This window comes from Salvelinus fontinalis, chromosome 6 (assembly GCF_029448725.1).
Source record: "Salvelinus fontinalis isolate EN_2023a chromosome 6, ASM2944872v1, whole genome shotgun sequence".
NCBI lineage: Eukaryota > Metazoa > Chordata > Actinopteri > Salmoniformes > Salmonidae > Salvelinus > Salvelinus fontinalis.
The window spans coordinates 67,411,352-67,436,152 of record NC_074670.1 but is presented as its reverse complement, the minus strand read 5'-3'; the positions used below and the strand labels follow the sequence as shown (position 1 = coordinate 67,436,152).

The following is a 24,801-nucleotide window of genomic DNA, read 5'->3' as shown; positions in this document are numbered from 1 at the left end:
ATATTTGTATGACTATACATTTATCTATATTTGGGTGGGGGTCAATTCACATTCAAGACTCAATTCAGGAAGTAATTTGAAATAAATCACTTCTCCAATTTGAATTGAAATAAATCACTTCTCCAATTTGAATTGAAATAAATTGCTTCTCCAATTTAAATTGACGCCAACCCCGATCTATGTACGGTGCATTCAGAAAGTATTCAGACCATTTCACTTTTTCCACATTTTGTTACGTTACAGCCTTATTCTAAAATTGATTAAATACATTTGTTTCCTCATCAATCTGCACACAACACCCCATAACGACAAAGTGAAAACAGATTTTTTAAAAATGTTTGCTCATTTATAAAAAAAAATTAAAAAATGAAATACCTTATTTATATAACTATTCAGACCCTTTGCTACGAGACTCAAAATTGAGCTCAAGTGCATCCTGTCTCCATTGATCATCTTTCCGATCTTTCTACAATTTGATTGGAGTCCACCTGTGGTAAATTCAATTGATTGGACATGATTTGAAAGGCACACACCTGTTTAAATAAGGTCCCACAGTTGACAGTGCATGCCAGAGCAAAACCAAGCCATGAGGTCGAAGGAATTGTCCGTAGAGCTCCGAGATAGGATTGTGTCGAGGCACAGATCTGGGAAAGGGTACCAAAACATTTATGTAGCATTGAAGGTCCCCAATAACACAATGGAAGAAGTTTGGAACCCCCCAAGACTACTCCTAGAGCTGGTCTCCCTGCCAAACTGAGAAATCGGGAGAGAAGGGCCTTGGTCAGGGAGGTGACCATGAACCCGATGGTCACTCTGACAGAGCTCCAGAATTCCTTTGTAGAAATGGGAGAACATTCTAGAAGGTCAACCATCTCTGCAGCATTCCACCAATCAGGCATTTATGGTGGTGTGGCCAGACGGAAGCCATTGCTCAGTAAAAGGCACATGACAGCCTGCTTGGAGTTTTCCAAAAGGCACCTAAAGACTCTCTGACCATGAGAAACAAGATTATCTGATCTGATGAATCCAAATACAGGTGTGCCAAGCTTTTACCGTCATACCCAATAAGACTCAAGGCTGTAATCGGTGCAAAAGATGTTTTAACAAAGTACTGAGTAAAGGGTCTGAATACTTATGTAAATGTCATATTTAAGTTTTCTATTTTTTTATACATTTGCAAAAATATCTAATAATCTGTTTTTGCTTTGTCATTATGGGTTATGTGTGTAGATTGATGAGGGGGAAAAAACTATTTTATCCATTTTGGAATAAGGCTGTAACGTAACAAAATGTGTAAAAAGTCAAGGGGTTTGAAAACTTTCCGAATGCACTATATATACCCTACCAAGTCAGCAGCTTCCATATATATGTAGTGAACCCACAATGACAAAGAATCTCAGGATGTTGAAGTGTCTTCATATCACATTCCCAACGTTCTAGAAAATTGTCGATCCTTACCCTCCTTACCCTCCCCTTACCTACCTCTGTGTATCTGAGCTTTGACTCTGTACAGTGACCCAGCTGCAAGCTCAACAACTAGCACAATCTGTAGGTGTTGGTGGGGTTATGGGAGGTTATGGAAGTGTAGATGTTGTCATACAAACCCTCCCGGCAGGAGGTAACCTTTAGAGTCAGGTACTGCAGAGGAGGCGCTAAACGGGGACGGCGTCAGGCTGTGTGTCTCATTACGCCCAGATGCTGCAGAGGGGAGAGAGGTGGTGGAGAGTGAGGGAGGGAGGGAAGTGGCTGGGTCCTCTCTCCCCAACAGCTGTTGTCGTGTTAGAGGTGAGGAGCAGGATTATGGAAGGGCTCATCTCCCAGTGATTAGAAATAAGAAAAACAGATTGAGCGTGGCCAGTACTGGCCCCTGTGGATCCATCACAGTTTCACCTCCCGCTTGTGTGTGTGTGTGTGTGTGTGTGTGTGTGTGTGTGTGTGTGTGTGTGTGTGTGTGTGTGTGTGTGTGTGTGTGTGTGTGTGTGTGTGTGTGTGTGTGTGTGTGTGTGTGTGGTGTGTGTGTGTGTGTGTGTGTGTGTGTGTGTGTGTGTGTGTGTGTGTGTGTGTGTGTGTGTGTGTGTGTGTGTGTGTGTGTGTGTGTGTGTGTGTGTGTGTGTGTTGGTGTGAAAGCAAGAAGATCTCACAGTCTCACTACAGTTTTCAACGTTTGTTCAGGGTGGGATAAACATACATTTTCGAATGCTAAATTTAAGCATTAATTCCAATTGTGGGTTAAGGTTTGGGATAGGGTTAAAACAGAAAAAACCTGGCGGTTAAGTTTAAGCATTCGGTCTGACTGGTTAAGGTAAGGGTTAAGTTTAGGCATTCATTACGACTGGTTAAGGTAAGGGTTACGTTTTGGGATAAAGTTAAAACATTTACAAAATGTAATGAGTGATCCTTTGAGCCGGAGCATGCGGTTTAAATACTTCCTCTATCGCCATCCACAACACCAAGCCGCCAACATACAAAATGGTAATAGGTGATCGAGTTGTCCCTGGTGGACGGTATTGAAGGCATCTCCATACGTCTTAAGGACCTGAACAAACATAAAATAGTGTGTATATGGTCTGACCTGGCTGGTGTGAGGATGTGTGTTTGCATGTGAACTGGCTTCCTTAGCCTACCTAGAATTAAATAGTGGCGTCTCGCCCACACAATCACAACCACATGCAAACACCCTAACAGTGCTGCAGCTGACCTAAATATAACCAGATTAAGAAATGCAGAGTTACAAAGAGATACTATCCGTGCACACTTTCACTCTATCATGTTGATATTACTTGAAAATGACTAATTTCAACAATTAATCAGCGCACATATTTGCCCAACTTGTCAAGGTACACATGCACTTGAACACACACACAACATTATTCCACCAGTTTGTGCCTGCAGTATTTACGCAGTCATGACTTACTCTCTGGATAGGTCCATTGGTCTGCGATTAGAGAAAGTGTCAGAAGCATTGGTCTCACATAAGTGCATCCTGAGGACAAGCTAGCTGGACCAATTACATGGAGAGTGAGTGGGGGTCTTTGTCTTCTTTGAGGGTTTGAATCACTCCAATTTAGCCACGCCACCCGAGCCCCACTTAAATGGAAAGGCCATCTTCACAAATTGGCTATTCCCAGAAAGCATGTGGTTTTGAATGTTGATCACCGTAATCTTTCTATTGATGCAAGGTAAAATGGTCTCCCGTTGTTGTCATTTAGACTCAATAGTATTCTAGTTCTTTGAATGAAGTTGGGATATGGGCACAATGTCAGTACTGGGATTCAAATTAACCAGCACCAGTCATTTTGAGCATATTGCATTATTTAGGCATACTGTAAGGCTTAATGATCGTTATAGGGCATGCATAGTATCGTGGTAGCATTAAACTGAAACAATTCATAAAGAATGTAAAGTATTGTAAGTAGATATTTTTTGACGCGTAAATTGGTTAACTTAAACCGTTTTTCGTATCTGATTTCTGTTTTAAGTAGCATACTTTTTTTGTTTATAAGTAAGTGCATTTTTTCAATTAATTTCTCACTTTTTTTTTCAATGAATTCTCACATTTTTGAGAAATTTTGCATGGAATGTGATGCGTTCCATTATGTGAGTGGTAAGACGTATCTGTCCTCTTATAGGTGCAGTATCGGGCGCTGATCAAGAGATGGGGGCCAGCCAAAAAAGACTGCCTTAAGACACAATATTTTTTTCTTCAAATTTTCAAAAAGATTGAGTGCACTCGCTTTTTCTCTGCTGCAGTTCAAAGGATCTTTTCCTTTCCATCATTTGCCTGTGGTCGTGAACTGCTTTTATTGCTTGATGTCTGTCAAATAGAAACTTGGTACAAGTCTCCTTTGTGGAGTAACGAAAGAAGGAGAAAAACTCTGACAAAAGTTATTGATAACTCAAAATAATGACTGGAACTTTTGTCTTTTTGGAGGACAAGACTGGCAGTTGAGTCATCCTCCCTAAGATTTCCCTTCTCTTCTTTTTTAAATATTTTTGGAGCTGAACTCATACTCTGTGGATACTGCGGCCTTCTTCATACGGATCAATATCTAATGGATCCATTACGTTATAACTGGATAATTTTTTGGGCTGTCTTTTTGCGGTCACTGTGCTATCTCCTTCTTTGTCTTATTTGGACTGGTTCCACTACATGTGTTGGGGGGTGGGGTGGGGTGGGGTGGTGGGGGCTACCCATCCTACCAGCCCCACTCCTCTCTGCCCCTTAAATCTTACCCCTGGTGACTGTCCGTCTGTTCATCGTCTGTGATTGACAGTCAGAGTAATCCGGACAGGGTTTGGCAGGTAGGTCCCATCCCTCTTCTCTTCTCCTGGCTGGCTAACCTTTCCCCTTCCCTGACCCCCTCCTAAAACCTACTCCCATAAGCAGATAGAGAGGGACAGATTGCTTTGGATCACCCAATAAGGTTAGTTAACACCTGACAGTGAACACCCGACAGATTCTCAGTCTCAGTCACCTTCCCTTCTATCTGTCCTGCTTTGAGTTTTCTATCTGTCCCTCCTATCCCTCCTATCCCTCTGCCTCATCACCTCCCTCTTCTCCTCTCCTCTCCTCTCCTCCCACTCCTTCTCTCCTCCCACTCCTCATCACCTCCCCCTCCTCATCACCTCCTCCTCCTCTCCTCTCACTCCTCCCCACCTCCCCCTCCTCCTCACCTCCCCCTCTCCTCTCCATCTTCCTCCCCCTCCTTTTCTCCTATCCGTCCTCCTTTAATCACTCACCTCTCCTCTTCACCTCCCCCTCCTCCCTCCTCCTCTCCTCCTCTCCTCTACCTCCTCATCTACTCCCCCTCCTCCTCAGCTCCTCCTCACCCTTTTCCTCCAATCCCTTTCCTCCTCACCTCCCTCCCTCCCTTCCTTCCCCACCTCCCTCTCCTCCCCTTCTCCTCTCCTCTCCTCTCCCCCTCCTCTTATTGCCCTCCTCCTCTCCTCCTCTCCTCTCCCTCCTCCTCTAATCCCCCTCCTCCACACTCCTCACCTCCTGCAAGTTAAACATTATAATCTCAAAGAGGAGGAGACATATTTCAACCAAATCAACTCCCTTTTTTCTAGTTTCTTTCTGCCAAGTCTCTTCTTTCAAAGCACCTCTCCTAAGTGAGAAGCAGTGAAAGTGAAAATTGTTTTGAAATGAGAATATTATTGTGACTGAGACCTTGGTCGGGCTGGCAGACTGCATTCACACACCCAAATGGAGAGCAGCTCCATGATGGGGAAAAAATGTATAAAATCCAAAATTAAGTAATTAGATTTTCTGGCTATACCGAAACTCACTTGCACAGACACAGTGGGCCAGTGCAGCTTTATCTAAGATGCTGACACCAGGCCTTCTGTACCATTAGAAAGAACCAGCTCATGTAATCATGAAATCAAACATATACAGAAGGAAAGTCAACTGAAGACTGGTTCAAAAGAATAATCCTTCATGGAAAGCAGCTTCTTAGTTCTCCATGTTGCACCTCTTTCGACCAGAAATGTGTGTTTATGTAACTATTGTAAACAGTATTTATTATAGTATATGGTGTGTTTATGGGACATGGGGTGATGGTGTAAAGACACATTTGCTTTTAAGACATATTCATTAATATCTGATGATTTTCCTGTTTTTTGAATAGTTGATGGTCGAGTAATGCAAATGTCGACAATAACTGTAGTGGGAGCATCTAGCAAAACCTAGTCTCTTGTGTCTGTATGATAACTGGTGCTAGAGTCTGGTCAGTCCCTGTGAGTCTGGGCAGTCCATGTGGTGAGTCTGTGGGCAGTCCATATGAAGTACAGTACCTATGAATGTACTTTGTATTCAGATACTTTTATTATAATAAAGTAAAACGTCTGTCCTTGTTTCTGTTTTGTGTAATCTTGGGTGGCCAGTACCTCAGAAACAGGCCTTTAGACAGGCTGAATGTGCTTGTGTAGTATTAGGATACTCTATGAACTCTACTATACGACCATAATTGTGAACCTGATCAATGGAGGAAGCAGTGGGATGATATTGGTAAGGATGATGTTTAGAAATCTGATATGACTCGCTCAGAACCCTGGGACTGAACACCTCCCTCTGCAACTGGATCCTGGACTTTCTGATTGGCCATCCCTAGGTGGTGAGGGTAGGTAACAACACATCTGCCACGCTGACCCTCAATATGGGGGCCCCTCAGCGGTGTGTGCTTAGTCCCCTCCTGTACCGCCTGTTCACCCACGACTGTCTGGCCATGCACAATTCCAACACCATCATCAAGTTTGCTCTGATTTGGACACAGTTCCTCTGTGTCTAAATCACCAGTTACTTAACATGTTCCTCTTACACCAGCACAGTCAGGAGGTTGATAATATTTGTCATGGCCACTCAGATCAAGTTCAACAGCTGCACCATTGAGAGAATCTTCACTGGTTGCATCACTGCTTGGTATGACTACTGCACCGCATCGGAAGGCTCTACAGAGGGTGGTGCAGACGTCCCAGTACGTCACTGGGGCCGAGCTCCCTGCCATCCAGGACCTCTTTACCAGGTGGTATGCATATTGACGCGCGCACGCACACACACACACACACACACACACACACATACACACACACACACACACACACACACACACACACACACACACACACACACACACACACACACACACACACACACACACACACACACACACACACACACACACACACACACACACACACACACACACACACTCTTCACATACACTGCTGTTACTCTGTTTATTATCTATCCTGATTGCCTAGCCACTTTTACCCCTACCTACATGTGCATAGGTGACCCAAAACCTGGATTCGGTCCAATGTAGCAGAATGTGAAATAGTGTTTTTCACATTGAATAGCATAGAGACTCAGAGCTAGAACATGGCATATCATACACTACAGTTGAGGAACAATTTGAATGTTTTGGTATAGCTACTGGAGAACTCTTATTTGTCTACACCCATTCAACATTATTCTCACACTCTTAAGTCTTAGCCCCACCCATCTCTTTAAGGATCCACATGGGATCAGGCCATGTGCTAAACAGAGTGAGTAAGGTAGTAAACAACCAAAGATTTGAAGTGTAAAAGTAGTAGCATACTATAAGGAAAAACTCCAGGTGAAAATACACTTTATCTAGTCCTTGGTCTATATCCTAACCTGACTTTGGTGCAGGTCATGTTGTTCTTCACATTACTATCTCTGGTAAACACACACTATATCAAATCTAAGTTTATTTGTCACATGCACAGGACACAAAAGGTTTAAACGTACAGTGAAATAGTAGCAATATCAAAAACAGAAAGTGTCCAGATAAAAATGCTTTATAAATACTTTATAATTATTAGATGACCGCTTTCCCAGAAACACTTGTCTAAATTGATGGGTAAAGTGAAAGAAGTGCTGTAACCAACCCCCAGCCACATCTAGCTAAGTGGATGAGTCACTATTGTCTGGACACGTTCATGAAATACAATAGATGGCCGTAATCACCCTCAGACACACCTGGCTAACTTGATGGGTCATGTAATCGATTCTTTTGTTGAGACAATGAACTAATATAATCCCAACTCATACTATTACCAATAAAAACGGATTGTCACAGCTGTAGTATGAATCTGCAGGTAGTTCAAGCTAACCAACTAGGTTAAATGTTAGCTTACTAGCTAACCATAGGCTATAACTAGCAATGCAAATAGATTTCTGATACAAATCATATTACTACACAGATCATACACGTAACGTTAGCTAGTGAGCCAGCAAGCTAATGTTCGCTAGCTAGCGAACAGTACAATTTAACTTACATACTGTACGCCTAGCTTCCTTAAATGAGTCACATATTAGCTATTACTTCAACTACCTCGCACCCCAGCACATTGACTCGGTACCGGTACTCCTTGTATATAGCCTTGTTATAGTTATTTATTGTGTTACTATTGTCTATTTTTAATTGCAAATGTTCTTACTTTTTAACTCTGCATTGTTGGGAAAGGCCTTGTAAGTTAGCATTTCACAGTGAAGTCTACACCTGTTGTATATGTCACATGTGACAAATACAATTTGATTTGATTTTGATGACATGGTGTGTGTGTGTGTGTGTGTGTGTGTGTGTGTGTGTGTGTGTGTGTGTGTGTGTGTGTGTGTGTGTGTGTGTGTGTGTGTGTGTGTGTGTGTGTGTGTGTGTGTGTGTGTATACGTACGCACGTAAGAGACATTCCCTTGAGACTCACCTAAAAGCCAACACTGTCGTACCACTGCATATAATAGGTACAGGTAGGACAAGAACAGAACTGGCGAGCCTGTCCAACTCTGTTTGGTTGAACTGGGGCAGTAACTGGAGTTAAGTGGATCAACACAGTCTATAATGAAAGGCCAGGCAGAAGTGTGCTGGGTCCCTCTCATTACAGCCATGGGTGATGACCAGCTCAATCTAGTGTACTGGTGGGTGGCTAAGTGCTCTGGTTAGAGCCTGTCACACACACAAACACAGACACACACACACTGACCTAGCGCCACAAAAGGGATACAGTTCGGCTCTATCTCTAACAATGGTACATTCTGTGTTGTAATGATGGACAATAGGTACACACTGACCAAGACCATTCTGTTGGGTTAAACTGTACACTTGTATTTGTTTTGTTAGTTCTAGTAAAATAGTAACATAGGCCCTATTCAGCACTACTTCAGTACATACTCTCCTTTTCGCATTCAGGACATTATAACTCAAGGACTGAACAATACGTACAGTGGGGCAAAAAAGTATTTAGTCAGCCACCAATTGTGCAAGTTCTCCCACTTAAAAAGATGAGAGAGGCCTGTAATTTTCATCATAGGTACACTTCAACTATGACAGACAAAATGAGAAAAGAAAATCCAGAAAATTACATTGTAGGATTTTTAATGAATTTATTTGTAAATTATGGTGGAAAATAAGTATTTGGTCAATAACAAAAGTTTATTTCAATACTTTGTTATATACCCTTTGTTGGCAATGACAGAGGTCAAACGTTTTCTGTAAGTCTTCACAAGGTTTTCACACACTGTTGCTGGTATTTTGGCCCATTCCTCCATGCAGATCTCTACTAGAGCAGTGATGTTTTGGGGCTGTTGCTGGGCAACACGGACTTTCAACTCCCTCCAAAGATTTTCTATGGGGTTGAGATCTGGAGACTGGCTAGGCCACTCCAGGACCTTGAAATGCTTCTTACGAAGCCACTCCTTCGTTGCCCGGGCGGTGTGTTTGGGGTCATTGTCATGCTGAAAGACCCAGCCACGTTTCATCTTCAATGCCCTTGCTGATGGAAGGAGGTTTTCACTCAAAATCTCACGATACATGGCCCCATTCATTCTTTCCTTCACACTGATCAGTCGTCCTGGTCCCTTTGCAGAAAAACAGCCCCAAAGCATGATGTTTCCACCCCCATGCTTCACAGTAGGTATGGTGTTCTTTGGATGCAACTCAGCATTCTTTGTCCTCCAAACACGACAAGTTAAGTTTTTACCAAAAATATATATTTTGGTTTCATCTGACCATATGACATTCTCCCAATCTTCTTCTGGATCATCCAAATGCTCTCTAGCGAACTTCAGACGGGCCTGGACATGTACTGGCTTAAGCAGGGGGACACGTCTGGCACTGCAGGATTTGAGTCCCTGGCGGCGTAGTGTGTTACTGATGGTAGGTTTTGTTACTTTGGTCCCAGCTCTCTGCAGGTCATTCACTAGGTCCCCCCGTGTGGTTCTGGGATTTTTGCTCACCGTTCTTGTGATCATTTTGACCCCACGGGGTGAAGCCCCAGATCGAGGGAGATTATCAGTGGTCTTGTATGTCTTCCATTTCCTAATAATTGCTCCCACAGTTGATTTCTTCAAACCAAGCTGCTTACCTATTGCAGATTCAGTCTTCCCAGCCTGGTGCAAGTCTACAATTTTGTTTCTGGTGTCCTTTGACAGGTCTTTGTTCTTGGCCATAGTGGAGTTTGGAGTGTGACTGTTTGAGGTTGTGGACAGGTGTCTTTTATACTGATAACAAGTTTAAACAGGTGCCATTAATACAGGTAACGAGTGGAGGACAGAGGAGCCTCTTAAAGAAGAAGTTACAGGTCTGTGAGAGCCAGAAATCTTGCTTGTTTGTAGGTGACCAAATACTTATTTTCCACCATAATTTGCAAATAAATTCATAAAAAATCCTACAATGTGATTTTCTGGATTTTCTTTTCTCATTTTGTCTGTCATAGTTGAAGTGTACCTATGATGAAAATGACAGGCCTCTCTCATCTTTTTAAGTGGGAGAACTTGCACAATTGGTGGCTGACTAAATACTTTATTGCCCCACTGTATGAATACATTTTCACTCAAATGTTCTGACCTTTTTCAGCAGTTTACCTTTGACACTATTCTGTCCATATAACTTTGCTATATTATATTCATTTTAACACACACTCCCCCATTAGCAACGCTGCAGTCCAAATCAGTCAAAGTCACTCTCAGGTTTGCGTTTCCCAAAATATTTGCTTGTAAAGTAGTACTTTATTTTTTTTTTATTATTTTTTTTTATCTTGACGAACCAGGCCTACACCACTCGTATAAAACTTTACTTAATTAACATGTTGCTCCTTCACGCACACGGTTGACCATCGACATACTTTTACACCTTCACGCACAGAAGTTTGACCATTAACATATATTTTACAATTGTTACTTTCTGACGTTTGTGGGGCTGGGTTGAAAATCTCTAAATGTCTTATTGGCTATGTTAGGCAGGGGAAACTACTGATGGATTTGCATATATCCATATCTAGATTGTCCAAGGCTTCATTGACATTGACATTTCTATTGAGGTGGAAAAAAGCAACATACAATTATTTTCTCCACTCCGCATTTTGCATTTCATTTAGCTCCAAATAACATGTCTTCAATGACAGTCTCCAACTCAGCGCTGGAGGGGGTTGAGGGGGTTGCGGGCAGTGGAGGGGGAGGGGGTTGGAGACAGTGGAGAAAAAGGGGTGTGGGGTTGGAGTTAGTGGAGGGGGAATTGGTTGGAGGCTGTGGAGGGGGTTGTTGGGGGTCTGGGCGGGTGTGGTGTTCGAGGAAGTGGAGGGGGAGGGAGGCCGTGGAAGGAGGCTGTGGAGGGAAGGGGGTGTGGGGTTGGAGGAGGGGGTGTGGGGTTGTGAAAAACACAGTGGCACACAGATACTGCAACTCCATTCTCACTTTCTAATTCTGGCATTGGGCGGATGATGGCGATGACAAGATGAAAGACGTGTTTTTTCTGTCCCTTTTCTTCCTCTGTTTTTCACACACACCTCTGAGGTTGTTGTTTTACCTCAGTGATTTAGGAGGAGAAGAGAAAAGTATGTGTGTGTGTGTACAGTATTTATCAGCCTGGGACCCAGCAAATCATTTTTGTCCACTCTAATGGACATTGGTTTTAGGTCTATATCTTTGAGGCCATACACTGTCGTAAGTCCTGGATTGTTCTTATTTCTTATTTTTATTTCTTATGTGTTTTTCTTCTACCTAATGTTATTCATTAGTACTACTGATATTGATGTCTACTTTACTTCATGCTATAGTACTACTGATATTGATATCTATTTCATGTTAAAATACTACTCATATTGATATCTATTTCATGTTAAAATACTACTGATATTGATATCTACTTTACTTTATGTTAAAATACTACTGATATTGATATCTACTTTACTTTATGTTAAAATACTACTGATATTGATATCTACTTTACTTTATGTTATAATACTACTGATATTGATATCTACTTTACTTTATGTAATAGTACTACTGATATTGATCACAGACAACAACAATTTAGTACTACTAGCCCTGATCACCGACACCGACGAGACGGCCAATAGGGAGGTCAGAGACCTGGCCGTGTGGTGCCTGGACAACAACCTTTCCCTCAATGTGATCAAGACAAAGGAGATGATTGTGGACTACAGGACCAAGCATGCCCCATTCCCCAAAGTGGAGCAGGTTGAAAGCTTCGAATTCCTTGGTGTCCACATCACCAATAAATTAACATGGTCCAAGCACACCAAGACAGTTGTGAAGAGGGCACGACAAAATCTATTCCCCCTTAGAAGACTGAAAAGATTTGGCATGGGTCCTCAGATCCTCAAAAGGACCTCAAAATGTGCACCATCGAGAGCATCCTGACTGGTTGCATCACTGCCTGGTTTGGCAACTGCTCTGCGGCCTCCGGCCGCAAGGCACTAGAGAGGGTAGTGCGTACGACCCAGTACATTACTGGGGCCAAGCTTCCTGCCATCCAGGACCTCTATACCGGGCTGTGTCTGAGGAAAACCCCAAAAATGTTCAAAGACTCCAGGCACCCAAGTCATAGACTGCTCTCTCTGCTACCGCACGACAAGCAGTACCGGAGCGCCAAGTCAAGGTCCAAGAGGCTTCTGAACAGCTTCTACCTCCAAGCCATAAGACTCCTGAACATCTAATCAAATGGCTACCCAGACTATTTGCAATGCCCCCCCCTTTTACGCCGATGCTACTCTCTGTTATTATCTATGCACAGTCACTTTAATAACTCTACCTACATGTACACATCACCTCAATTACCTCGACTAATTGGCGACACATTGACTCTGTACCGGTACCCCCTGTATACAGTCTCGCTATTGTTATTTTACTGCTGTTCTTTAAATACTTGCTCCTTTAATTTCTTATTCTTATTTGTTTTTTTTCAACTGCATTGTTGGTTAAGGGCTTGTAAGTAAGCATTTCACTGTAAGGTCTACTGTAAGGTCTACTGTAAGGTCTACCTGTTGTGTTCGGAGCATTTGACTAATACAATTTGATTTGAATTGATTTCATATCTACATCATGGTACAGTACTAGTGATATTGATATCTACTTTACGTTTTGTTATAATGTAATACTACTGATATTGTTATCTATGTTATGTTGTAGTACTACTGGTATTGATATCTACTTTACTTTATGGTATAGTACTACTGATATTGATATCTACTTTACTTTATGGTGTAGTACTACTGATATTGATATCTACTTTACTTTATGGTATAGTACTACTGATATTGATATCTACTTTACTTTATGGTATAGTACTACTGATATTGATATCTACTTTACTTTATGGTATAGTACTACTGGTATTGATATCTACTTCATGTTATAGTACTACTGGTATTGATATCTACTTTACTTTATGGTATAGTACTACTGATATTGATATCTACTTTACTTTATGGTATAGTACTACTGATATTGATATCTACTTTACTTTATGGTATAGTACTACTGGTATTGATATCTACTTTACTTTATGGTATAGTACTACTGACATTGATATCTACTTTACTTTATGGTATAGTACTACTGATATTGATATCTACTTCATGTTATAGTACTACTGATATTGATATCTACTTTACTTTATGGTATAGTACTACTGATATTGATATCTACTTTACTTTATGGTATAGTACTACTGATATTGATATCTACTTTACTTTATGGTATAGTACTACTGATATTGATATCTACTTCATTTTATAGTACTACTGATATTGATCACTGCATTTTGTTAATAAAGAGCTTGTAAGAAAGGCATTCACTGTACTTTTGCCTGTGACATTACAACTTACAAATTTTAAAGCTTCACCTAGGTAACTTTCTCTTCCTTGTTTTCAAAATGGCTGCCGAACACAATTAGCAAAATTGTATAATTATAATTTTTGTGAGTTTGATATTTACATTTCCTCTAGTAAGTAAATATATCAGGAATAGTTTGGTGAGTCTTCAGAACAGTGCGATATTTTTTTAATGCTAAATAAGAGCAGGTGTTGTGTTGGGCAGTGTTGGGGCAGTAACCGAAAGGTTGCCCCACAGTTTCCCCGGTAGGCCGTCATTGTAAATACGAATTGGTTCTTAACTGACTTGCCTAGTTAAATAATAGTTTAAAAAATATGTGATTTTTTCACCCCAAAAACTTTTTATGCAATTTTTTTTTTTTGCCAGGGTCTCAGGAGTGTGTGTGTGATGTTGTGTTATGTTGTATGTCCCCTGTCTGTTTATGTATTAATTACATTTTTACTCATGGGCTTAATTATCGGCATGATTAACAACACCGTTGGTCGGGGCTGCCAAATGCCCTCTTTCTTTCTTTCCAACTCCCTTGCTCTATATTCTACTACATAAACACACACCAGTGGTGGAAAAAGTACCCAATTGTCATACTTGAGTAAAAGTAAAGATACCTTAATAGAAAATGACTCAAGTAAAAGTGAGTCACCAGTAAAATACAACTTGAGTAAAAGTCTAAAAGTATTTGGTTTAAATATACTTAAGTATCAAAAGTAAAAGGATAACTTTTCAAATTGCTTATATTAAGCAAACCAGATAACACCATTTTCTTGTTTTTTATTTTTTATTTATGGATAGCCAGGGGCACACCAACACTAAGACATAATTTACAAACAAAGCAAGTGTCTTTAGTGAGTCCGCCAGATCAGAGGCATGGAGGTTTTCTTGATAACTGTGTAAATTCCTGTCCTGCTAAGCATTCAAAATGTAATGAGTACTTTTGGGTGTCAGGGAAAATGTTGTTTTCTTTAGGATGCTAGTGAAGTAAAAGCAAAAGTTGTCAAAAATATAAATAGTAAAGCACTACTACTTAAAACCTTTTCTCAATAGGGGGTGCTGTTTGCACTTTGTAATAATTTCGTTCCCAAATTAAACTGCCTCGTACTCAATTCTTGCTTGTACAATATGCATATTATTATTACTATTGGATAGAAAACAATCTCTAGTTTCTAAAACCGTTTGAATTATATCTGTGAGTAAAACAGAACTCGAGTTGGAGCAATTTTCCTATGAGGATGTGAGAATGCTGAAATCTGCAGGCTGTTCTGAGGTCGGTTTATTAATTTGCCTGTCTTCTATTGGTTGAGATGCACTGCATACGCCTTCCCCTGGATGTCAGCGAATAGTGAGAATTGAAATGGAGTTGCTATGCAGATCTGAGGCCTTATAAATGGGCTGGCAACTTGGGGTTCTCCCTTTCTTCTCTTCGCCATAACGCAAAAAGGACCTCAGGATGTCGTTGTAGAAAGCTCCCGTTATAGCCCTTAGATATATCCGGCTCTGTTTTTATTCGATATAGGTGTTAAAGACATCATAATGTTGTTATTTTAAACCGAGTTATATCAGTTTATATCAGTATATTGCGATTTTCGGGCATTTATTTGTGCTGCGTTCTAGGGACTTGGGCACGTCTGGCCCACATGGCTAATGTTTACTGCTAATTCCAACGTTGAAGGCGACAATCTACAACCGAGCAACGGTTCTTTTGGAAAAAGGACAACTTGCCCAAGATTCTGATGGGAGCTCATCAAAAAGTAAGAACTATTTATGATGTTAATTCGTTGTTCTGTTGAAAGATGTTAAACTCATATTCCGCCATTAATTTCGGTGCGGTCTCGCTTTAACGCACGATGTATGTCGTAGTAACGTTAATTTAAAAAATCTAACACAGCAATTGTATTAAGAACTAATGTATTTTTCATTTGCTGTCCAACCTGTATTTTTTAGTCAAGTTTAGGATTAGTTACTGATTAGATTAGGTGCCTCTCCCCAGATTTCTCCCGACATATTGTTGGCAGCTTGGCTACTTTTCTCATTGCATAACCACGATTTGTGCCGCTAAATATGCACATTTTCGAACAAACTCTATATGTATTGTGTAATATGATGTTATAGGACTGTCATCTGGAGAAGTTTGAGAAGGTTAGTGAAAAAATTAATATCTTTTGCTGGTTTATTCGTTATCGCTATTGTTGGCCTGAATCAATGCTGTTGTGTGGTTGGCTATTGTAGTAAGCTAATATAATGCTATATTGTGTTTTCGCTGTAAAACACTTAAAAATATCTGAAATATTGGCTGGATTCACAAGATCTTTGTCTTTCATTTGCTGTACGCTGTGTATTTTTCAGAAATGTTTTATGATGAGTATTTAGGTAATACACGATGGTCTCTGTAGTTATTCTAGTTGCTTTGGTGAGAGTTGTGATGGTGGCTGCAATGGTAAACTATGATTTATACTTGAAATATGCACATTTTTCTAACAAAACATATGCTATACAATAAATATGTTATCAGACTGTCATCTGATGAAGTTGTTTCTTGGTTAGTGGCTATTTATATCTTTATTTGGTCGAAATTGTGATAGCTACCTATGCAGGAAAAAAATGGTGGAAAAAAAAGTTGTGTCTTTTGCTATCGTGGTTAGCTAATAGATTTACATATTGTGTCTTCCCTGTAAAACATTTTAAAAATCAGAAATGATGGCTGGATTCAAAAGATGTGTATCTTTCATCTGGTGTCTTGGACTTGTGATTTAATGATATTTAGATGCTAGTATTTACTTGTGACGCTATGCTAGGCTAAGCTAGTCAGCCTTTTTACTGATGGGGGTGCTCCCGGATCCGGGATTGTGTGCAAGTAGAAGTTTTAAGTAGTTCTTTACGTTTTTTTTTACTTATGTACTTTACACCACAGAAAATACCTCCCCAAGCCATTTATCACTCACACGCACACACGCACACACACACACACACACACACACACACACACACACACACACACACACACACACACACACACACACACACACAAACACACACATATTCATGGATGCCAGGAGAAGACAGGCTCTCCCCCGAAATTGTGTGTGTGGAACGGCAGAGGGGGGAAGGGTGCAGAGAAGTATTTCTGTCTGTAATAAACCCCTTTTGTGGGGAAAATCAAATTATGATTGGCTGGGCCTGGCTCCCCAGTGGGTTGGCCTGGCTCCCAAGTGGGTGGATCTATGCTCTCCCAGGCCCACCCATTGCTGTGCCCGTTCATGTGAAATCCATAGAATGGGGCCTAATGAATTTATTTCAATTGACTGATTTCCTTATATGAACTGTAACTCAGCAAAATCTTAGAAATGATTGCATAATGTGGTTATATTTTTGTTCATTGTAGTAGGCTAATGTTAACTAGCTGGGATGGCACAGTATTGCCCATAAAAGGAAGTTAGGCTAGTGAGCAAGTATTTTATCCAGGTAGGCTAAGACAAAAATAAAAGTTTGTACTCTATGATAGAGTCAAAGACCCTTCGTCAACATGAAAGAGAGGAGGATTGCATTGGCTTTTCTCAACAAATAGGCTGACAAACAGACACATGCACAAACGCACGCACACACACATTGGACTAAATCGTTTTTGGTATCTTGTAGTTGTCACTGTATTAGACTAAGCATAGGTGATTTGCTGAAGTTGAAATGTTTAAGTTGAAATGGTGCTGGAAAAGTGGAGGCAGCTCCTGTTTTCTTTGCAATTCTCTGTGTTTCTAAATTAATAGTTGTTTAATAGTCCGAAAATGTCGGAAACAATGCCTTGCTTGACCATGCTCTATGTCATGTAACTTGTAACTGTTTGTTACATGCAATATGCTTTGTGGACTTCACCGGACAGAGGTTGCTCTCCGGATTTGTGGAATTTATTCTGCCACTTTGTCTTCTTATTGTCTCGGCCTCAGGCCTATACATCACGGTGTCAAGGCATAGGAACTAACAGGTTACAGTGCAAGCAATGCAACTATCACAACACATAGGTTGTAATATGGCTTTTTATTTTCTTCTGGCCTGTCTTCCCCAGTGATTTTACCCACGCACTGCTACTACACGCACGCACGCACGCACGCACGCACGCACGCACGCACGCACGCACACACACACACACACACACACACACACACACACACACACACACACACACACACACACACACACACACACACACACACACACACACACACACACACACACACACAAGCTGGTCGCAGGCCAGACCCAAAAACTGATTAGCAGTGGGATTCTGGGAGCTGAAGGGGGCTGGGGCCATGTTTTTTTATTAACACCCACAAACACATTTAGAACCTGGTGTGTGTGTGTGTGTGCACTCGTGTGCATTTGCAGTGATTGTCTATGTGTGTCCGTCTGTCTGTCTTATTGTCACGCCTCATGAATTGGGTTTACACTAGATCCGCCTGACCTTTCAGCCTAAAAGTACCCGCTAGAGAATGCTGGATGTCTAGATGTCTCCTTTAACATATGCGTCAAATGCATATCAACCCACAAGGTGCCGCAAACATAAGCTCCAACGCTTGAAAAGTGCCTCAACTATTATAAAGGATTAATTGCATGAAGAAATATTTGTGGAAATATATCAATTAAAAAAAGAGCGACAATAGTTATTTGTTTAGATAGAGTCAGGTATATATTTGGAATAGTTCTACAGTTCTAGAACAAACATAGGCCTGTAGCCTATTTTAACTTTCCTAGTAATAAAAACATTATAGTGGAAAAAGTGACATTTGGAAATAGAGCTGCACCTCTTGAATTATGAGAGTTATTTGACAAAGGTAAGTATAGTACAAACTGCGGAATATGCTCTTTCAGATACTATATGGAAATCACAATGTTTTACCAGCATGTGACTCTGAAGGAGGATTTGATAAAGTGATGATCCTTTCCCTGCATCTGTCAATTACAAGATGCACAGATCTTTTCATGTACAATTTGACAAAATGTACAAACTGATAGGCCTAATTTTGTCACTCATCAGATTATTGTCAATGTAATATTTTCTATGGGCCAACTCTTATTATGTGTGAAATGAGTTTAGGTGTAGTTTAGGTGTAGTTTTGATGGACCGGCTGTGCAGGCTGAATGGTGTTGTTTGTTTCCCGCTCATCAACATGGATAGAGTGAAGGATATGTTTTGCATTACTCTTTTTTCTCTCCAATTTCGATCTTGTCTCATCGCTGCAACTCCCCAATGTGTTCGGGAGGCGAAGGCTGAGTCATGCGTCCTTACGAAACATGGCCCGCCAAACCGTGCTTCTTAACACACGCCTGCTTAAGCCGGAAGCCAGCCGCACCAATGTGTCAGAGTAAACACCGTTCACCTGACAACTGAGGTCAGCCTGCAGGCGCCCGGCCTGCCACAAGGAGTCGCTAGAGCGCAGTGAGCCATGTAAAGCCCCCCAACCCCCCCGGCCAAACCCTCTCCCAACCCTGGCCAATTGTGTGCCATGCTTTGGGACTCCGATCACGGCCGGATGTGATACGGCTGGGAACGAACCAGGGTCTGTAGTGACGTCTCTAGCACTGCGATGCACTCGTGAGCCCCAATGCATTATACTAAAAGCCTACTGCAACACATAGCATGTTTTCATTTTCCTTACAATACATTTGATTAGTGATAGAGTTACAGTAAATAAAACAGTCCTGTAACAGTTTCTTTTTACAAAGTAAAATGTAAAAGAGAATAGTATCAACCCCCAATGCGCACGGTCAAGTCATTTGGTGTTGATCAATAGGCATAACACAGACTCATCATTACACTATTGTCTTTCTAAATAAAATCAACCTCTTCACCCTCCTTATCATTCAGTTAGGTCTAATTTAAATTTAATTGTGAGGTAAGGTGCACAACTATCCCCCATTCACCCATTTGTCCTTCATTCAGTGAGGAGAGAGAGGCACATTAGCGCCTGGCTGGGTACCAACGTCCTACAGCACAGAGTCTTGGCTGGTTAAATTGGGAATAGGTCTGAGAATTTTTGGGGGCAAAAAGGCTCAGAATACTTTTCTGTTTGTGATTTCAAAAGTCTGACAAATGAGCAGTGTAAATACAAACATTTAAGAAAAGTCAGGGAAGGAGCAGGACATTTTTTAGGGCAGACTTTTTACATTTACAAAATCAAACGTCAGTGGCCGTTGGCCTATGGCGGTTCAAGTGTTAAGACTGACGTAGCGCTGTGTAGCCATGGTTCTCTCTCTCCCCCTTCTTACTAACACTTCCCAGGAGCTGCTAGAAGGACAGATATGTTGTGTTTGTCTGTATTGTCAATGAACAATACCAGTGCTCTAAAGCTGGTTTGACTCCCTCAAATCCATTTTGACGCACCAGCTGCTACATCAAGGCCAATGGACCTGAAGCACAGCTGTACTGTTCTCACACTCATTCTCTCTCTCTTTCTCCTTTTCTCTCTCTGCTCTCACACAGTGATTTGTGCTAATTTTGCCTTAGTTTAGTACCATGTGACTTCCCCAGCACCTCTGATTATTGCCTACTTAAAGTATTGCCAGGACTGCCATGTAAAGCATGTCCCTGTGTATGTAGTCCTCTAGAGCATATACGTGGGTTTATGTATGCCTGAGTACGTGGGTTTCTATACGTCTCTGTGAGGTCGACTTGATTGATTGTTTAGTAACAGGTAGTACGCCCAGTTGCCTCCTGCCATCTGTCAGAGTTCACCAACAGACTGCAGTATGGTAGGCTGCAACTGAGACGCACACACATTGCACACACACGTGTCGGAGGATACACCATCCACCTGACAACCGAGGTCAGCCTGCAGGCGCCCGGCCCGCCACAAGGAGTTGCTAGATGAGCCAAGTAAATAAAGCCCCCCGCGGCCAAACCCTCCCCTAATTTATGCCAATTGTGTGCCGCCCTATGGGACTCCCGATCTCTGCCGGTTTTGATACGGCCGGGAACGAACAAGGGTCTGTAGTGTGCCCGCTCACGCACACACACACCCACACCCACACCCACACCCACACACACACACACACACACACACACACACACACACACACACACCCACACCCACACCCACACCCACACCCACACTCACACTCACACTCACACTCACACTCACACTCACACTCACACACACACACCCACACACAGTATCACACTGTAGTATATCCATCAGACCTTACTGTATATTTCCAGCAGTGACATCACATTGCACTTCCTATTTCACCTCTGTAGGCCCTGAATGGTAGGCTCCCCGCCTCATGCCCTTAATTAGGTGGCTAAGGACATGATTTGTAATAAAAAAAGCTGCTCCCAAATCCCATTAGCGGGGTGTTTAGTGTGTTGTGTGCCCGCTTCTCCTCAGTCCGCACAAGCTGGCATGCCTCTCGCAGTAAGTCCTGGGCAAACAGAGGGTTCTCATTAAAGCCCCGTGCTCGGCTGCCAGCGCGCCCTGGCACTGCCAACGCTGTGGTGCACGGAGCTCCAGGATAATCCACTCCCCTCTGCACCCCCCATACCGCCCCACCCTCATACCCCTACCCTCCACCTACCTCCCTGTGCACCCACTGGAAGATCATCTGCAGGAGAGATATGGAAAGGAGAGGGTGAGGATGGAAGAAGAAGAAAGGGGGTTGGAATCAGGGAGAGGTAAAGGTTACACGGCAATGGATGGATGGTGGAAAAGTGGAAGAATAGCAGTCTAGAGGAGAGAAGGGGGAGATGAGGATGGAGGGAAAGGCGAGAAGGACGGAGGGAGCAAGAGTTGGAGGGAAGTGACAGGCGGGTTTACACATGAGCACATAACATTCACCGGCAACCTGGCTGCCCTGATATATCTTGGAAGACAAGGATAAGAGGGATGACAAGGGAAAGACGGAGAGAGAGGGGGAGAGTGTAGAGAGAGAGAGGGAGAGAGTGGAGGGAGGGAAGGTTTGAGGGGGGGGGGGGGGGGGGGAGGGAGGTGGGGGAGAGTGGAGGGAGGGTTTGAGGGGGAGAGTGGAGGGAGGGAGGTGGGGGGAGAGTGGAGGGAGGGAGGTTGAGTGTGTGTGCTGGGTAATCCTCTCTTATTAGAAGGCTCCATCACAGCCCATTGTTTACTGTAAGGATTAGCGTGTGTTTGTCTCCCCTGCCGTGTTTTTGTTTTAGCCCAGGCGTGGGTCAGAGAGGGGAGTACATTAGCGGTGGGGCTCCAGCGAGGACGCTCTGAGACAGGGTACAGTGACTCGCCAGGGGCCCTCTGTGCTGGAGCTCTGTTAGCATTTAGCGTGGCGCTGAATACTCAATGAGGACGAGAGCGTGTCCCAGACCCCAGGTTGACTGGCTCCTCTCCCCTCAATTAACCTTTTGCCTCGCCACTCACGCTTCACAGGGCTTTTCAGGGCTTCACAGGGCTTTTTAGGGCTTCACAGGGCCAGGCCTGGACGTGATCAGCACACCGCAGCACACACACTGATAGCACATATCAGGCAGGCAGGCAGGCAGGCAGGCAGGCAGGCAGGCAGGCAGGCAGGCAGACAGACAGACAGACAGACAGACAGACAGACAGACAGACAGACAGACAGACAGACAGACAGACAGACAGACAGACAGACAGAAGGGTCAGGGTCAGAGCCAGACAAACATTGCATATATTGAAATGCAGCACTCACACTGATATAACCAACAACAATAACCAACAATGACGAGTCAGCCTATAGGGAGGAGGTAAGTGTGAGCATATATATCACATGTACCAACAACACCAGCACTCTTGTCAAGAGGGTGCAACAGCATCTCTACTTCCTAAGGCGGCTGAAGAAATACAGCATGCCACCCCGGGTCCTCCCAATACTACGGCTGCACCATCGAGAGCATCCTGTCTGGTTGCGTCATGACCTGGTATGGGAATTGCTCTGTTCACAAGCGCTAGGCCCCCAGCAGGTGGTAAAGACAGTCCAGAACATCACTTGGATCATGCTCCTGCCCATCTAGGACATCTACTTGAAACGGTGCCTGAGGAAGACCCGCCGCATCATCAAGGACACCACACACCCCAGCCACGAGCTGTTCTCTCCGTTACCGTTGGGCTGATGGTATCGGAGCATGAGGTCTGAATCTGGTACCAACAGGCTCAGAGACAGTTTCTATCTACAAGCCATCAGACTGCCGAACACTTGAACTGGACTGACCACCTGCAGTGACTCTCTGCACCTTAGCACACACACACACACACACACACGGACACACACACACACACACACACATTCATGCTACACACACACACATGCTGCTACCAGACTCTTATTATGATTGCTAAATACTACACAATTGAAACACTTGCCCCATGTATTATACTTATGCTAAAATGTTTATTCTATTTTACTGAGCCATTTACTTTATGTTCATATTCTTATCTTTCATTATTTATTTTGGTTGTTGCATTGAACCTGCAAGTAAGCATTTATTTGGAAGGTGTATACCATGTGTGTTTCATACTACTAATAAAACATGAAACTTGAAACACAAACGTACACACAAACACACATGTACAGGCCTGCAATGGACATTGCACTTACAATTCCAGTCACACACTCTCAAAACATTCACACACAACTGTACATGGATCAGTGGTGGAAGTGGTTCTTATAATGCCGGGCACAGACACATACACACAAACAGAGACCGTCAGGGGTGATGGTGCTTGTTATACAGGGCACAAACAGAGACCGTCAGGGGTGATGGTGCTTGTTATACAGGGCACAAACAGAGACCGTCAGGGGTGATGGTGCTTGTTATACAGGGCACAAACAGAGACCGTCAGGGGTGATGGTGCTTGTTATACAGGGCACAAACAGAGACCGTCAGGGGTGATGGTGCTTTTTATGCAGGGCACAAACAGAGACCGTCAGGGGTGATGGTGCTTTTTATGCAGGGCACAAACAGAGACCGTCAGGGGTGATGGTGCTTGTTATGCAGGGCACAAACAGAGACCGTCAGGGGTGATGGTGCTTGTTATGCAGGGCACAAACAGAGACCGTCAGGGGTGATGGTGCTTGTTATACAGGGCACAAACAGAGACCGTCAGGGGTGATGGTGCTTGTTATACAGGGCACAAACAGAGACCGTCAGGGGTGATGGTGCTTGTTATACAGGGCACAAACAGAGACCGTCAGGGGTGATGGTGCTTGTTATACAGGGCACAAACAGAGACCGTCAGTAGTGATGATGCTTGTTATACAGGGCACAAACAGAGACCGTCAGGGGTGATGGTGCTTGTTATACAGGGCACAAACAGAGACCGTCAGGGGTGATGGTGCTTGTTATACAGGGCACAAACAGAGACCGTCAGGGGTGATGGTGCTTTTTATGCAGGGCACAAACAGAGACCGTCAGGGGTGATGGTGCTTTTTATGCAGGGCACAAACAGAGACCGTCAGGGGTGATGGTGCTTGTTATACAGGGCACAAACAGAGACCGTCAGTAGTGATGATGCTTGTTATGCAGGGCACAAACAGAGACCAGCAGTAGTGATGATGCTTTTTATGCAGGGCACAAACAGAGACCGTCAGGGGTGATGGTGCTTGTTATGCAGGGCACAAACAGAGACCGTCAGGGGTGATGGTGCTTTTTATGCAGGGCACAAACAGAGACCGTCAGGGGTGATGGTGCTTGTTATGCAGGGCACAAACAGAGACCGTCAGGGGTGATGGTGCTTGTTATGCAGGGCACAAACAGAGACCGTCAGGGGTGATGGTGCTTTTTATGCAGGGCACAAACAGAGACCGTCAGGGGTGATGATGCTTGTTATGCAGGGCACAAACAGAGACCGTCAGGGGTGGTGGTGCTTGTTATACAGGGCACAAACAGAGACCGTCAGGGGTGATGATGCTTGTTATGCAGGGCACAAACAGAGACCGACAGGGGTGATGGTGCTTGTTATACAGGGCATAAACAGAGACCGGCAGGGGTGATGGTGCTTGTTATACAGGGCACAAACAGAGACCGTCAGGGGTGATGGTGCTTGTTATACAGGGCACAAACAGAGACCGTCAGGGGTGATGGTGCTTGTTATACAGGGCACAAACAGAGACCGTCAGGGGTGATGGTGCTTGTTATGCAGGGCACAAACAGAGACCGACAGGGGTGATGGTGCTTGTTATGC

The 24,801-nt window shown here is 43.2% G+C and overlaps 1 protein-coding gene across 2 annotated transcripts in view; it reads left to right on the top strand.

The window, feature by feature from the left end:
- Positions 1-24,801, top strand: part of LOC129858322 (protocadherin-1-like) — a 374,038-nt gene that overhangs the window by 307,507 nt on the left and 41,730 nt on the right. Inside the window, exon 5 of one of the 2 annotated variants that reach the window (XM_055927474.1) lies at positions 3,630-4,154. The exons of the other annotated variant lie outside the window; for it this stretch is intronic. Coding sequence (XP_055783449.1) covers positions 3,630-3,685 — 56 coding nt within the window. The 3' untranslated portion in view covers positions 3,686-4,154. Of the gene's footprint in view, positions 1-3,629; positions 4,155-24,801 lie in introns of those variants that run through there. 2 annotated transcript variants of the gene reach the window in all.